The sequence below is a fragment of the Bos mutus genome, chromosome 6 (assembly GCF_027580195.1).
Source record: "Bos mutus isolate GX-2022 chromosome 6, NWIPB_WYAK_1.1, whole genome shotgun sequence".
Taxonomy (NCBI): domain Eukaryota; kingdom Metazoa; phylum Chordata; class Mammalia; order Artiodactyla; family Bovidae; genus Bos; species Bos mutus.
The window spans coordinates 65,278,884-65,295,420 of NC_091622.1; the positions used below are offsets into that span (position 1 = coordinate 65,278,884).

General features: G+C 37.6%; 1 protein-coding gene across 3 annotated transcripts in view; it reads right to left on the minus strand.

Moving 5' to 3' along the window:
- Positions 1-1,569: 1,569 nt before the first annotated feature.
- COX7B2 (cytochrome c oxidase subunit 7B2) overlaps positions 1,570-16,537 on the minus strand; it is a 136,627-nt gene continuing 121,659 nt past the window's right edge. For all 3 annotated transcript variants that reach the window (XM_005892921.2, XM_070372939.1, XM_070372938.1), the window contains one exon: positions 1,570-2,208. In XM_005892921.2, the coding sequence (XP_005892983.1) occupies positions 1,910-2,149 (240 nt within the window). In that variant the 5' untranslated portion in view covers positions 2,150-2,208 and the 3' untranslated portion in view covers positions 1,570-1,909. The remainder of the gene's footprint in view (positions 2,209-16,537) is intronic.

The following is a 16,537-nucleotide window of genomic DNA, read 5'->3' on the forward strand; positions in this document are numbered from 1 at the left end:
CCTTAAGGCAATCATGCCCTTGTAAATTTCCCTCCCCTTTTGCAGGACCTTGATTTAGTGTTTCACTTCTAATAAACAAAATATGGTGCAGGTGATGGAATGTTACTTATAAGATTAGGTTACAAAAAGACTGAAGCTTCTGTCCTGGACACCCTCTCTTATTCTGTTACAGTATAAGCTCTATGATGAGACTGACATGACAAGAAACTGATGTGTCCAGCCACAATCCAGTCAGGCCCTCAGACTAGTCAACAGCCATGTGAGTGAGTTTAGATATGGATCCTCCCTCAGTTTGTCTTAAAATAACAGCAGCCCTGTCTGATACTTTGAAGAAGTCCTGGACCTGAGATATCCAGCTAGGTCATACCCAGATTCTTGACCCACAGCAACTGTGAGATAATAAATGTTTGTCGTTTCAAATCACTAAATTTTAAGGCACTTTGTAAAGTAGCAACAGATACTAATAAAATCTCCAGTAATCACTGCAAACCCACCGTGGTAAACAAAAGTATTATTTTCAGACTAAGAAGGACAACTGTGATTTATCTCAAATCAGTCATTAATTCATTAATTCAACCAGTAATTACTGAAGACCTAATTTATCAGGCCCTGTTGTAGGGATAAAGTTATGAAAAAAAAATACACAGACAATAAATAATAAAATATATCCTATGTGTCAGATGATGAAAATCCTATAGAGAAAAATAAAGCAAGTAGACAGGATAAACAAAGCTTGGTCTAAGCAGGGTTTGCAATTTTCGAAAGTGTAGTTAGAGACCTTCTCTGAAAAGACAGTATGCAAACAAGACCAAGAAAATGTGTGATGGAGTGAGTCATACAGGGTCTGGAGGAAATGCATTCCAGGAAGAGAGAAGGTACTCTGGAGGGAAGGGGGAGCTGCAGGGTTTTGAAGAAAGGAGTAAAATCACTGTGTTCTGCTTTGTCACTCAGTCATGTCTGACTCTTTGCAACTCCATGGTCTGCAGCCTGCCAGGCTCCGCCATCCATGGGGATTCTCCAGGCAAGAATATTGGAGTAGGTTGCCATGCCCTTCTCCAGGACAGATTCTTGACCCGGGGATTGAACCCAGGTCTCCTGCACTGAAGACAGATTCTTTACTGTCTGAGCCACCACGGAAGCCCAACTAGACTAATGTTTTAAAATGATCATTCTTGCTGTTGTCCTTAAAATAGTGTGTGACTGGGTTGGGGGGTGTGGGGCAGGCTTGGGGGTCATCAAGTGTAAAGAAAAGGAGACAGGCTAGGAAGTTTTTATAATAATCCCAGTGAAAGTATGTTGGTTCAGATCGAGGAAGGAAAAATGGTCAATTATGAATTGTTTTAAAGTAAGATTTAATAGGATTTGCCAGACAAAAATTTGTAAAATTTGTAAAGTGTATGTGTGTGCTCAGATGCTCATTCATGTCCTACTCTTTTGCAACCCCATGGACTATAGCCCAGCAGGCTTCTCTGTCCATGACATTCTTCCAGCAAGAATATGGGAGTGGGTTGCCGTTTCTTCTTCCAGGGATCTTCCAGACTCAGGGATGAAACCCAAGTCTCCTGCAGCTCCTGGATTTGGCAGGGAGATTCTTTACCACTAGTGCCACCTGGGAAGCCCCTCTGTAAAGTACCTATGTATGTATATCTGCTGAAGGATATGTAAATTATTAAACCAGAAAAGTACATGTTTCATTAATTCTTTCAAATATTTATTCTTCATAATGCCCTGGAATCTATACATACCACTACTGCCTTGCTTTCACGCACAATAATGACTACTTTCAATGACTTTTCAACAGTTTCACATGCATTTTATTTCTTCAATTATGCTATAGTTTAATGAGCAGCAGAGTGCTTAAAGAACAAATTGACCTTGAAACAATTCTGTTTTACAGTAACTGTGATGGCTACTCTTCATTCCACTCTTGTGGGGTGACTCTGCCAACAGGGGAACGGCCCCACTGTATGCCAATCTGTGTGACTAGAAATACCCATGTAACAAGACAGAAAGAGGTTCCACTGGCTAGTAGGATATCACCGTATTTGTCATGAAAATCTGGTGAGTGTTTCGAGTGACTCTGTCTAATTTGTTGAATCCTTCGGATCCTGAGACTACTTAGTGCATTTCTGACCAAGGGAAACATCATGAAGGTATGACAGAACTGAAGTTGATTGAAGCTGCTGGTCTATTTCCTTGTGAAGAAACCTGCAAAAACAAAAAATGGGCAATGACATCTGACCTACATTTAGTTCTTCCCAGTTTGAAGGTTTTACCCACACCATCTCCTGCAGTGTGGTCAGGCAGCTGAGTTTTCATGATGTCTGGATCTGAGTCTTAGCTCTGCCACTGACCAGCTATATGAACTTGGGCAGTTCATATAGTTCTTTTTGCCTTAATTTCTTCAATGGCAAACTGAGACAAAAATGTCCAGCTGATAAAATGGCTTAGATTTCCAACATGCCACACTAGTCCAATGACCTGCCTATGTCTACAGTAAAACTCTAATTTCAGTCAGAATTAAAAGGCATTCACAAGTATGTCATATCTCTTTTTTTTCTTGCTCCTTTCTTCCCTTCGAAACCTCCTCATTTCTTCTCCTCTACCTGTAATTCTTGCCTTGCACTTTCCTACAGGGCAACTTCTATTTACCTTTAAATCCTGGTCTAAAGGCCATTGGTTCTATGAAGTCTTCTTGAAACCCCTCTAGGCTGAATAAGCCCTTCTTCTCTGGGCTTCTACACTTCTTACAACCCTTCTTTCATACCATCTGGCATGATGCATTGGTTTAATCATTTTTAAAACAAACTTAATTTCTTTAGTTTTAGATTCACAAAAAATTGAATAGAAAGTATAAAGTCTCCATATAATCCTGTGCCTTTACCATCCTGCACCAGCATAGCACATTTGTTAGATTTGTTGCAATGACCCTACAGTCTTTTATCATATATGTCTTTTGCAAATATTTTCTTCCAGCCTATGGCTTGTCTTGTCATTCTCTTAAAGAATTATCTTTATATTCTCCTCCAGTAATCTGAAAATCTTCAAGAACAAAGAATGTAATTTTGCATACCCAGTAGCTGACATGAAAATTAAGAAAGAACATTTTTGAGTCAATCTGAAATATAAATGAACATTGGTATTCTCATAAGAAGTTAAAACCAACTGAGAACAAGACCCCAAATCATGAAATCAGATGTACATGACCATAATAGCCCTAATAATTCTAATTTTTCAAACAGATAGTTACACTGAAAAGAGATATAGAAGCAGAAATGCATGGAGGAGTCCCTTCTATTAATTTCTCTTCTCTGTGCAAGCTGTCAAACAGTGCTCAGTCTCTAGCAATGACATACGTTAACCGAACCCCAAATGCAGGCAACATGGATACAAAAGGGCCTGAGGTCAGTACTTGTGAACTTTTAACTGTTCACTGAGATTTTCCAACTCAAATTATTTTATTCCCAACTTAGAAAACAAGACCCTAAGGTTCTCTTTTATTTCCTACCAGATGGTAAAGTGGTACTCTTCGTGACTGTGACAAACAGGGTAAAAACAGAACCAAATGCATTTCCTCTGATGTTTCAAGTATTCATAGCTTTTTTTTTTTGTTGTTAGTCATGACTCTCTTCACCAAAAAGCACTGCAGTTTTAGTCTGAGTGGTGTTCAGAGAGTTGGTTGAAGGTGAAATGGATCAGAGTATGACAGGTGCAGCCTTAATACAATACAAAAGCGCTTGCGCCACAGAGCTTTCAGTCTCTAAGAACGCACGGAACCAGAGAATAATTCGTGATAATAGGCATCTCCTGTGGGTCATCAACTCATGCCTGCTGCTCTATGACAAATTGGTTTCACTATTCCTATCCTCTCAATGTTAAGTTGAAACTCAAATACTTTGTCTCTAGTGACACTTGGTTGTATCCCTCTGCTGCTTAGTTCATCCTCTGGCTATCACCAGATCTGTGACACTTTTTTCCATCTAGTTTGAATTTTCTTGTACCAATAAGTGTCCATTATTAAGAATTTCATATTAGGAATGCTTTCTGTAGCTTTATGTAGTTACAGTCATTTCATTCTATAATAAAAAAACTGCCACCTTTTCATTCTTTTTTTGTTTTTCCTTGTAAGCATCAGCTAAATCAGAATTAGTTGCTTTCATATCTACCTTTGATCTATTTTTGTTTATAAAACACATGTAAGAGCTGGGAACCTACTGATTAGAGAAATTTTCCATCTTGCTGAACTCCACATGACTTACTTTTACAATAAATTTTGTGTTATCTAAGAGCCTTAAGTCTATTACCCAAAGAACTGAAGCTATAGATTCTCATAACTGTATGAAAGCATAAAAAAGGAAAATTCAAAAACACAATGCCGGTAAAGAGAATGCTTCTCAAAGTAGATGCTTTTTGATGAAAATGGACTACAAAGAGAAGGAAGAAGACAGATTTTTCTAGGTAATAAGAACAAAGTAGAGGTTCTCTCATGCGTGTGGCAATAAAAGAAAAAAATATGTTCTGAATAAATATAAATAGTTACAGGGAGTGAGGTATCCTGTGAGGATGAAAAGGAAAGATGGATTGTCCCATCTATTTTATATAGTAAAGCAGAAGCACAGTGCAGGAAAAAGTAACTAACAGTGGTCCTCAATCTAACTGTAATAAGGAGGTATATAAATCTGAAACTTCACTGGTAACAATAACAATTTTAAATACCTACAGCCCATAAAAAGAAGTAAAGCAATAACATAGGAAAGAAACGAACATTTATTGCATATATGCCTGTTTGCCAAATATTATGCCAAAATTTTGCACATTCGCAAAAAGAGTGTGAGATGGTGATTATCTCCATCTTACACACAAGAATAAATGACAGGGCAAGATGTGGAATCAAGTCCTTTGATTTTAAATACTGTGCATTTTCAACTATGCCATGTTTTCCTAAAGTACATTCAATTCTGAGCATTGGAAACAAACATACATACAAAGAAACAAAAGCTAGCCTGGTTACCAGAGATGGGTCTTTAGTTTAAAATGGGTCACTTCAGCTTACTATACATACATACATACATGCATGCATATATTTCTGGAGTGATTCCTGGTATGACAGGACCTGGGCTAGTGGCACCATCCCTACTCTTATTGTATCTCTGATAGAGGGAGGTGATGGACAGAGCACTGTCACAAGGGAGGAGACAGTTTAGGGAAGGTCACTGGGTACCCTTAATCCACAGAGGAGAGGTACATTTCACCCTGGGGTTCTAGAAATGGTTTTAGAGGAAAAGATATTTAGGCTTGATCTGAACGATGATTAAGAAACATAAAAAACAAAACTGGTAGGAAAAAAATGTAGACCAAGTACCACAAGCAAAAGCACAGAGAGGTGAAATAATATGGGAGCAAGGCAGTCTGATGAGCTCTGTAACACTAAGTAATAAGTACTAAAACAGCAAATACCATGGATGAGCCTGGAGGGATGAAAAAAGAACAGCAGTGGATACTGAAGACTTTACATGCCTTGCTGTGGCATCTGGACTCAATTCTATAGGTCAGTCTTTCCCATTGTTGAGGAAACAGTGCTCAAACACAAAGCCTTTCCTGTAATTTACAAGAATTCTTAATTCTGTGATTTTTCCCTTTATAATAATACAATATAAATAAATATAAGAAAATAATATGAGAACTGGCTGATGTATCAATTTCTAGTACCTGTGTTTATCCTTGTTTTGCATTTCAATTGCACTAGTGTACATTTATCTGTCCTGGGCTAATATGAAAAGAATAGAGGCAGGTTTTATATTTAAATAATGCACTGATTTCAGGGACAGAATAAAGAATTAGATGAACAGTCACACCACAGCTTACCATATAGCACAGGCACTTGAAAATAACGAACACAAGGCCACTGAAAGCAATGCTTTAGTTTCAAGACAATATTAACTGTCTTACTGAGTTATATTGCAAATTTGAATTTTATTTGTTGAATAGTTTGGTTCATTTTTAATTTGAAAATTTGTTTTGGTTTCATAGTTGTGTTAAACGTTAAACATAAAGAAGAATTTGATTTTATGTTTATACATAAATACATGTGATATTACAATCAAATTAAGTAGATATCAGCTGAGATAAAATGATTTCTTTCCTCTTTATAAAGATTCCATATGTAATCCACAATTGAGAAACATTCTACTGATGGGGAGAAACTACCTATTGGTTTAATCAGGAAAATTTTAAGGTGGGGGAAAATCTGGAGGAAAAAGCACTTTACAAATTAGATTAGGTGAAAAAATGGTAAGAAAACAGCAAAAGTGGCAGAAAAGTTAAGAGGTTAGTTAAGTGTTTCTTTCAATGGTTTACTAAAAAGATGATGAGTATCTGAATTAAGTACTGACGACAGAGAGGAGATAAAATTGAGACATATTAGGGGAAAAAATCATACTGACTTGAAAATAAGTTACTCTAAGTAAATTTGTATTCTATTCACTTTAGCCTTTAGGTTAAGATTATGCCCCAAACTGTCTCAATTTCTGTTAAAACTCAGCAGACATTGACACTGTAGCTTTTAGCTGATCCCATGGAATTAGAATTTGGGTGATCTAGATACAGAATGCAGAAAGGTCAAAGCAGACATAATTGAGGTGTACTAGGAATGACAGGTCTAGATATTTGAGTAGACGAAAGATGAAGAATCCTAAAAGGATTTTACTGTATCGTCCTAAAATTAAAAAAAAAAAAAGAAGAATTTCACCCAGCCTAAGAATAGCCTGACATGGGTCAATAAATAACCTGCTTAACTTTGGTATAAGACTTTCTATCTAATTTCAGGAAGAAAATTGGAAACTGTATCCTACTTCTCAAATGTGCCCAGATAGGCTTATTAAGTATCTCAAAGGGAGATAATGCTCAAGAAGCAATTAATACCAGGGTTTCCCAACTTGGACACTATTGACACTGTGGTCCACGTAATTCTTTGCTGTAGGAGGATGTCTTGTGTGTGGCAGTGTGTTTAGTAGCATCTCTGTCTCTATACACTACATACGAGTAGTACCTCTTTTTCTTTAGCTGTGACACCAAAGTGTATCTCCAGACATTGCCAAATGTCACCTGTGGGGCAAAATCATTCTTGAGAACCACTGTCGTATGCAGTCAAGTGTCTTCCATCACTACTGTCACAATCTTCTAAATAGCACTGTTCTATTCAATAAAGAAGGCTTAAATTTTAAGAAAATACATTTTCTACTATGAGATGCATGCAAGTTGCCCATCACAACTTTTTTTCCTGAAATAATCTCAATTTTTCAAAATATTCTGTGCAGTATAATTTAGATGAATCATTTAATCTATCTAGGCATCTGCTTCTTCATCCATAAAATTAAAAAGTGGAACTAATTTGGCTTTTCCCAAACCCGCCTTAGTTATTTGGAATCTTCATCACAAAATGTAGATTCCTGGGCCCCATGTCAAATATACTGTAACAGAGTATCCAGGGAAGAAGCCTGAGAATCTATATTTTTGAAAACAAGTTCTCAGGAGAATCTTGTCATCAGACAAGTTTATGGAACACTGAATCAGATCATCTCTAAGGTCCTATTCAGCCCTAACACTCTAGACCTTTCCAAAGAGAAAAACATTTTAGGAAGACCATTTATTCTTTTAGGCCACTGAAAGAGTACAGCAGTAATTGAATTCACCACCACGGTAATTTAGAAAGCAGTACCTGAGTGACCTGAAAGAGTTATACGGAACCCCTGGGAATAGGTTAGTCAACGAAACATTTGGTAGCATTTAAAAACATTAAAAGCACTAGTAACACGGGTGTTCTGCTGTATAACGAATAATATGCTTTCAAAGTTAAGGCTCCTAGACTCCATTACTCAACTGCAACACTTTTATTTCCACCTTTTATTTCTACTCTTCTACTCTTCGTCAATGACTTCAGAACATTGACGCAAAATAAGAAACAGTAAAAAGGTAATCGTCTTGAAATGAAAATGCACCAAATCGGCAGTGTCTTTGTTCATTTATGTATTTCTCAGAAAATTAGGCTGCTCAAGGAGGGATTAAGTGTACACGATGTGGTGTCACCCATCACAATTAAGCCTTCAGCCTTTTTCTAACAGGAGATCTGGGAACCCTGCATGAAGCAGTGCCCCTGATGGAAATGTTGAACAATAGTCTACTTCATATGTAATGATATTGCCTCCTGAGTTACTCAATCGATGGATGGTGCAGCCACTTGTTTAAGGGTGTGGATTATGTCACTTTATTAAGCCTAAAAGTGACACAAATGGATGTCACCTGAACAAACACAAAGGCAGATTACAGTGGTGGATTATTGTGCCAGGAGGGAGAAATGACAGACTGGACAACTTGCCAGCCAATGCCCTCAAATGGCAAATGGTGCTTGAAGAGTGAAGGGATAGAACATATATATTCTCCCTCAGGTACTTCTCACAGCCAAAGTGAGCAGACTATTTCTATCTTATATAGAATGCTGAAAGGATTCAATTCTATCCATCCTCAGAATAACCATAGTGTTCATTCAGGCAATTCCTTTCATGTAACTGATTACATTAATGTGCTTCTCTCCTGAAGTGCCCATTATATTTTCTTTAGTCACAAAGCACTCTCAACTATCCTCATTTTCTCCCTTTCTGATAGTTACGTATAACAGAACAAAACTGTTACACAGAGGTTGGGGGCTCTTCTCCACGCCACACTACAAGTCAATGGCATGACTGTTTTCTGTTAGACTTTATCTTGTTTTTTTATTAAACTTTAGTGGTTGCGATTTCCTCCTCCAGGGGATCTTCCCAACCCGGGGATCAAATCTAAGTCTGCCACATTGCAGGCAGATTCTTTACTGCTGAGCCACCAGGGAAGCCCTTAAACTCTAGTAGATCCAGCAAAGTTCCATGTTATTTTTACATTACGATCCATTTCAAACATTGGAAATAAGTGACCTTGTTATTTTAGGCAATGTATTAATGTCAGAAAGGAGGCTGCTGTGCTTACTCCCAAAAGATTTTATATTAAGTGCATTCCAAGGCTTGTAGGTTGTTGTAGAGTCAGGTCCAGCTAAAAGAGTCTATGGATTCAGTAAACTGAAACATCTGGAGAAATGTGTAGCATTTATCCAACTTAATCTTGGAAAGGAAAGAGTGGTTTCTTTTTAAAGAAAAAGAATGTGGTTTTAATAAATCCAGAAGCTTTGAAAATTTTATCTAGAAAATGAGCCATTGAGAGACATTAGGAACATGAGTTATGGGGTCAACATTGCACCTTAGACATTACTCTGGTGTGGGGAAGAGTTTGCAAGGGAATAATGCAAATGCTAATGATGAATGATTAGAACTTGGACAGTTCACCCAATCAAGATCTTAAAAGATGCCAGTCCCTTGTTTCTGCAGTCTTCAAATTTCTGTATCCAGTCCTTTGCTCTGCAGCACCAGACCACAGTTCTTTTGGTTGCCATGGCATGTAAAGATGAGCATCCACCTCATGCCAATGGAACTCTCAGAACTTGACATAGAAACCAGAATGTGAGAATTTATTTTCTAAACTTTAAAAGAATAATATCCCAATCCAGTGACTGGAATACATAATATATCTTTTAACTTGCCTGACACTGATTTCAGTAGTAAAGTAACCCTCTATCAGCATTTCCCTAAAGATATGCCTATTTCAGTATCTCTGTTTGATGCTAGTGAGTGTTATTTATTTAAACGACTTCAGTGTCATCTAAATTTGGTAAATATGCAGGTAATAAAGTTGAACTCTTTTTTACTGAAGTATTTCCCAAACCTGTATGGTGCTAACGCATACAGTGATTCTCTGAGAGGAACGCCATGTGGAGATTTCCAAACTTAGTTGAGCCAGCACGCTTTCTTCCTCTGGAGCGTATTTCCATATTAGTGTTTTCCAGAACGCACTTTGGGGAACACCAAAGGATGTCTCTGGTTCTCAATGCTGTTACATCACTGTACTCATTTTAAATAGTTTAATAGCTCCAGGAGGCATCTTGCAAACTAAATCACTTCCTTGTGGGGACTTGCAACATATGACTCAGGGAGTATAGCGTGTGTGGTAAGCCTGGGGGTATCTTAACACTCTCAGCAATTAACTCTAGCCTTCACTATGTGAATCTGACTTCTACAGTTTTAATATTTTGTGTGTATGTTTTTCCCTATCTACCTTTTTATTCATTAAACACTCTATGAGCAGAAAGATTGTATGATTCTTTTTTTTTTTCTAATTTTATTTTTTTTTTTAATCTTTACATAATTGTATTAGTTTTGCCAAATATCAAAATGAATCCCACAGGTATACATGTGTTCCATCCCATCCCGAACCCTCCTCCCTCCTCCCCTCCCCATACCAACCCTCTGGGCCGTCCAGTGCACCAGCCCCAAGCATCCAGCATCGTGCATCGAACCTGGACTGGCAACTCGTTCCTACATGATATTTTACATGTTTCAATGCCATTCTCCCAAATCTTCCCACCCTCTCCCTCTCCCACAGAGTCCATAAGACTGTTCTATACATCAGTGTCTCTTTTGCTGTCTCGTATACAGAGTTATTGTTACCATCTTTCTAAATTCCATATATATGCGTTAGTATACTGTATTTATGTTTTCCTTCTGGCTTACTTCACTCTGTATAATAGGCTCCAGTTTCATCCACCTCATTAGAACTGATTCAAATGTATTCTTTTTAATGGCTGAGTAATACTCCATTGTGTATATGTACCACAGCTTTCTTATCCATTCATCTGCTGATGGACATCTAGGTTGCTTCCATGTCCTGGCTATTATAAACAGTGCCTGCGATGAACATTTGGGGTACATGTGTCTTTTCCTTCTGGTTTCCTCAGTGTGTATGCCCAGCAGTGGGATTGCTGGATCATAAGGCAGTTCTATTTCCAGTTTTTTAAGGAATCTCCACACTGTTCTCCATAGTGGCTGTACTAGTTTGCATTCCCACCAACAGTGTAAGAGGGTTCCTTTTCTCCACACCCTCTCCAGCATTTATTATTTGTAGACTTTTGGATCGCAGCCATTCTGACTGGTGTGAAATGGTACCTCATAGTGGTTTTGATTTGCATTTCTCTGATAATGAGTGATGTTGAGCATCTTTTCATGTGTTTGTTAGCCATCTGTATGTCTTCTTGGAGAAATGTCTATTTAGTTCTTTGGCCCATTTTTTGATCGTTTATTTTTCTGGAGTTGAGCTGTAGGAGTTGCTTGTATATTTTTGAGACAGTTTGCTTCATTTGCTATTATTTTCTCCCATTCTGAAGGCTGTCTTTTCACCTTGCTGATAGTTTCCTTTGATGTGCAGAAGCTTTTAAGGTTAATTAGGTCCCATTTGTTTATTTTTGCTTTTATTTCCAATATTCTGGGAGGTGGGTCATAGAGGATCCTGCTCTGATGTATGTCAGAGAGTGTTTTGCCTATGTTCTCCTCTAGGAGCTTTATAGTTTCTGCTCTTACGTTTAGATCTTTAATCCATTTTGAGTTTATTTTTGTGTATGGTGTTAGAAAGTGGTCGGCCATTAGAGTTGCATCAATGACCCCTCTTTGCAAAATGTGAAACTTTCATTTAAATCTTGAAATAAAAACGTGCAAGGTATTCCTATCTTTAAGTATTTATTCATATTCACGTAAAAGTAGAGAAAAATTAAAATATTAATATTTAACTTTTAGATATCAACCACATTTTAATTTTGAAAGTGTCTCTACTTTTCATGAAAATTGTTTTCAGCTACTGGTCAAAAATTAGGGCAGTAATGGTCTATTCCAGAAGTTAATTCGGATCAAATCCACATTTAGATTGGAATATTGAGTGCTGCAGAATAATCCTTTCATCCTTGTTTCTGAAAAATCCAGATTTTATTTCCTACTTGGACTATCTCTGTCCTGCTAAACTCTGTTCAAAATATATCTGCAAATAAAACCTTTCAGAATAAGACTTTTGTTATTGCCATCACCTGGGCAACTTATGGAGCATTTGCAGAGAAATATCATTTGATGAGATGAGCACTTCACAGCCCTCAAGTAGTAACTGTGATCACTTTGCAAGTTGTTTTTTACCAGTTCTTTCAGTACAATTTATTTTTTTATTTTTGCTTTCATAAAATTTTGGAAACTTTTAACAAGATGCTGGTATTCTACTCTTTTTTCCTTTCCATTTAGAATTCATTATTTGGAAGTAAGAAAGACTTTGGCCAGAGGGGCTGACTTTAGTAAACTGATTTTTTTTTTCCCTTGCAGATGCCTCAGAAGACACAGTAAGACAGGATGCATTTTGCCAAACCTTGGGGCAGGGTGCCTGCTTTAGTGAACTGATATTTCGTTTTAGTTTTTCTTTTAAATCCTTGAGGGAAAGAGGCTAAAGAAGAAAGCAAGTCTGAGGGAGGTTACCCATCCAAGCACATGCAACAGAAATTCAGAACACAGATTCTTGTTTTGAAATCTTAAGGTTTCCAATTAGAATTCTGGTTTCAAAGAGGTTACTTTCACGTTCTTTTTCTTTAATCTAACAGAGTCTAACATTTCACAGACTAAATGGGCATTCTTAAACTAACCTGGCATAATTTAAATTATTTTGAACATTTGTTAACTTGAAAAGTAAGATTAATATGCAAATAGGCCATAATTTGATTATACATATAATTTATGTGGGCTTCCCTTGTGGCTAAGCTAGCAAAGAGTCTGCCTGCAATGCGGGAGACCTGGGTTCGATTCCTGGGTTGAGAAGATCCCCTGGAGAAGGGAAAGATTACCCACTCCAGAATTCTGGCCTGGAGAATTCCATGAACTCTATAGTCCATGGGTCGCAAAGAGTCAGACAGGACTGAGTGACTTTCACTTTCACAATTTATATATAGCTTAGAACCCAGCTGATGAGGATCTGTGGGGCTTCTTATATAGACTATGTATTTTATCACATTCATTGAATCGAAACCATAAGATCTGAAAGACCCAGACATCACTTTAAATTGATAATTAATGCTTATAGTCAGCTTTTGGTGATTGGTCATTCATGACTTAGTACTATAAATAAATGTTGAGGAAAAACATGGGTAGAAATAGGAAGACAGAGTAGAGTAAATACAGAGATTAAACTACTCCTTTCCTGAATTCACATTCTAACTGAGGGAAAATCAAACACATGTATGTATTTTTCTAATATAAGTGAAGTTGCTCAGTCGTGTCTGACTCTTTGTGACCCCATGGACTGCAGCCCACCAGGCTCCTCGGTCCATGAGATTTTCCAGGCATGAATACTGGAGTGGATTGCCATTTCCTTCTCCATGTAATGTAAGCTAGTTACAAAAGAGGCACAAAGATCAAAGTATAGAAACAGGTATGAATCCTTTGCCCTCCCTTAGATCAGGACACTGAATAAGCAATGGGTTACTGTTACCAGAAGAAGGTGGAAGGCATACTGAATGGGCAAGGGCAAACCAAAACAACAAACAAACAAAACCAAAACCAAAAAATATCTCCACTATACTGAGAGAAAAAGCTGATCCAAATGCAAGTCCATTGGAAAGGGAGTGGAAACACAGCAATGTAGTCATTAAATGACAGGGATCCATGGACTAGATTCTCTCCAGCTTTTTCCATCTATAACATTTTATTTCTATTATCAAAAGTTTCAAATAAATATGCTGCACTGGCAGAGAGAAGTCAGTAAAAGGAGCAATTGAGACTGTGAGGATGGGAGCATGTACACTCTTCTTTCTGCCATTTACAGAACTGAAAATTTCCATTTCAAGATTTTTGCATAATGAAATGATCCTCTAGAAAATCCTAAATAGTATTATGACTATTCTATGCTTAAATATGATTCAATTAAGCTCCTATTATGTGACCGCAGCCTGCTACACACTGGAGTTACAAAAATGGATCAGAAAGGTCCATTCTTTCCAAGAACGCTCAGTGGGAAAGACAGATAATGATAAGGTTTCAATATGAAAAGTTCTATAACAGATATGATCAAGATGCTAAGCCACCAAAAAAAAAGGCATCTACGCCAGCCAAAGAGCTCAGTAAAAGCTTCCTGGAGTAATGGATGAGTGAGCTAAAATTCATAAATAAGCTCAACCAGATGTAAAGGAATGGTGGTGGAAAGCTTTATTGAGGGTTTTTCTCCAACTAGCAAAACTAAAATTTAATTTTCAAACATTTCCTCTTTAAAGGTGATCTTCAGGTCTGATGATGTACAGATTAAGAGGTCTCCTTTAATGTCAAATTTATAACAACAGCACCGGTAATGGGAGCACATAAACATCATACTGGAATGAAGCTCCTTCTGACTTTTTGCCAATTCTATAATACATTTTCATCTAGACTGAACATCATATTGTAATCATCATAAAAACTTGTTAATGTTTCTGAGAAATAATAGCAGATAAGCCTGAGAGACTTGAGAACAAATACAGGCAATTTATAAGACCGGACAGACACAAAATAATTAGAATTAAGACTGTTAGAATCTAATTGTGTTTTGAATTAATAATATCCAAAGTGAAGCAAGCTCCTGCTTTTACTTCATAGTTCATGATTTTACAGGGTCACCTATAACTTCATAATTTATATTAAAGAGCCAGAAAGAATAACTAAGAAAATCTTGCAATTGATACCGGGATAATAAATGATAGCCATGTTTCATAGGCACTTGCTTCATCCAGGACTGAATTTAAGCTAGATTGTGAAGGTATTCCCTTTAAGTATGCCTAACATCCAAAGTCACACATTAGGTGAGTGCCTACAAATGGTATTTGTCAAAATATGGGGAAAATCCAAAATTACTGATACAACATAAACCCAGCAGCTAGATGATGCTGGGGATTTCCTACATAAAACATTCATTTATTTGACTGTAGAAAACAGTCCCAGAACAACAACAAAATGTGCTATGCTTAGTTGCTGAGTCATGTCCAAGTCTTTCTGATCCCACAGACTATAGCTTGCCAGGCTCCTCTGACCATGGGGATTCTCCAGGCAAAAATACTGGAGTGGGTTGCCACGCCGTCCTCCAGGGGATCTTCCCAACCCAGGGATTGAACCTAGGTCTCCCACATTGCAGGAATATTATTTACCGTCTGAGTCACCAGGGAAGCCTTAAGCCAAAACAGCGATTTACATTATGTGAACTGTAGATATATGTGAAGGGCTTCCAAGGTGGTGCTGTGGTGTGCTGTGCTTTAGTGGTTCAGTCGTATCCAACTCTTTGTGACCCCATGGGTTGTTAGCCTGCCAGGCTCCTCTATCCATGGAATCCTCCAGGCAAGAATACTGGAGTGGGTAGCCATTCACTTCTCCGGGGGATGTTCCCAACCCAGGGATCAAACCCAGGTCTCCCACATTGCAGGTGGATTCTTTACAGTCTGAGCCAACAGGGAAGCCCACCTGCCAATGCAAGAGACATAAGTGATGTGGGTTCGATCTCTGGGTCAGGAAGATTCCCTGGAGGAGGGCATGGCAACCCACTCCAGTATTCTTGCCTGGAGAGTCCCATGGACGGAGGAGCCTGATGGGCTACAGTCCATAGGGGTGCACAGAGTCAGACATGACTGAAGCAACTTAGCATACATGCATGCACACAATGTAAGAATGTATAGAAGGACACAATTCCATGGAAGAGAGATCTAGTTTCAAACAATTAATGAACCCTGAAAATTTCCTGAGTTTCCAGTTTTTTTCCCTTGCACCCCATCTGGTTTCCCCTCATTCAATATAAATAGATATTACAAAGAGCAATAATGGCTCTTCTGTCTCTAAAATGATATAGTAAATCCCTTTTCTTGACTTTTCTGCTACAATAAAATCCAATGATGCACCCCTCTTCTGAATACCTTCTCTTCCATTAGCTTCTATAATATCTCTTAAGTTTTCTATTTCTATGGCTATTTCTTCTTTACAAACTCGTTGTTCTCTATTAGGTCCTTTGTGAAGGAGTACTTCAAGAATATATATGCTTTCTCTCTCACTAGGTACTCCTAGGCACACTAATAAACATACCATCAATGGGCAATTAGATGACTCCCAAATTATGTCTCCACATATAAGCTATCTTCTTAGATACAGGGCAATACATTAAACTGCCTTCTTAACATCTCTAAGATAATTCTAATTCAAAGATATTATGAATTAATCCAAAATAATTTGATGTCTACAAAATCAACAGGTCTAAGTGTATTTATTCCCTTCCACACTCAAACCTGGTCTTTATTAATGCTTCCTAACCTAGCAAAGATTACTTCCACACACGTGGTGGAGTAACTTAAAACTTACAAATGATTCTTGACACCTTCAACTCCCTTGAAACATTTAATACAGCACTGGATTCTTTTACATTTTCATCCTAAAAACATCTCAAATCCATTAATTTTTTTCTATCCAAACTGCCTCTATCATAGCTCAACTTTTCTTCATAAATGGTGAATGATTTCCATAAATGGTGCCTCTGCCATCCCACATTCTCTATCTATTCTCCCAACTGCTCATAAGTGATTTCTTTTTGCTTG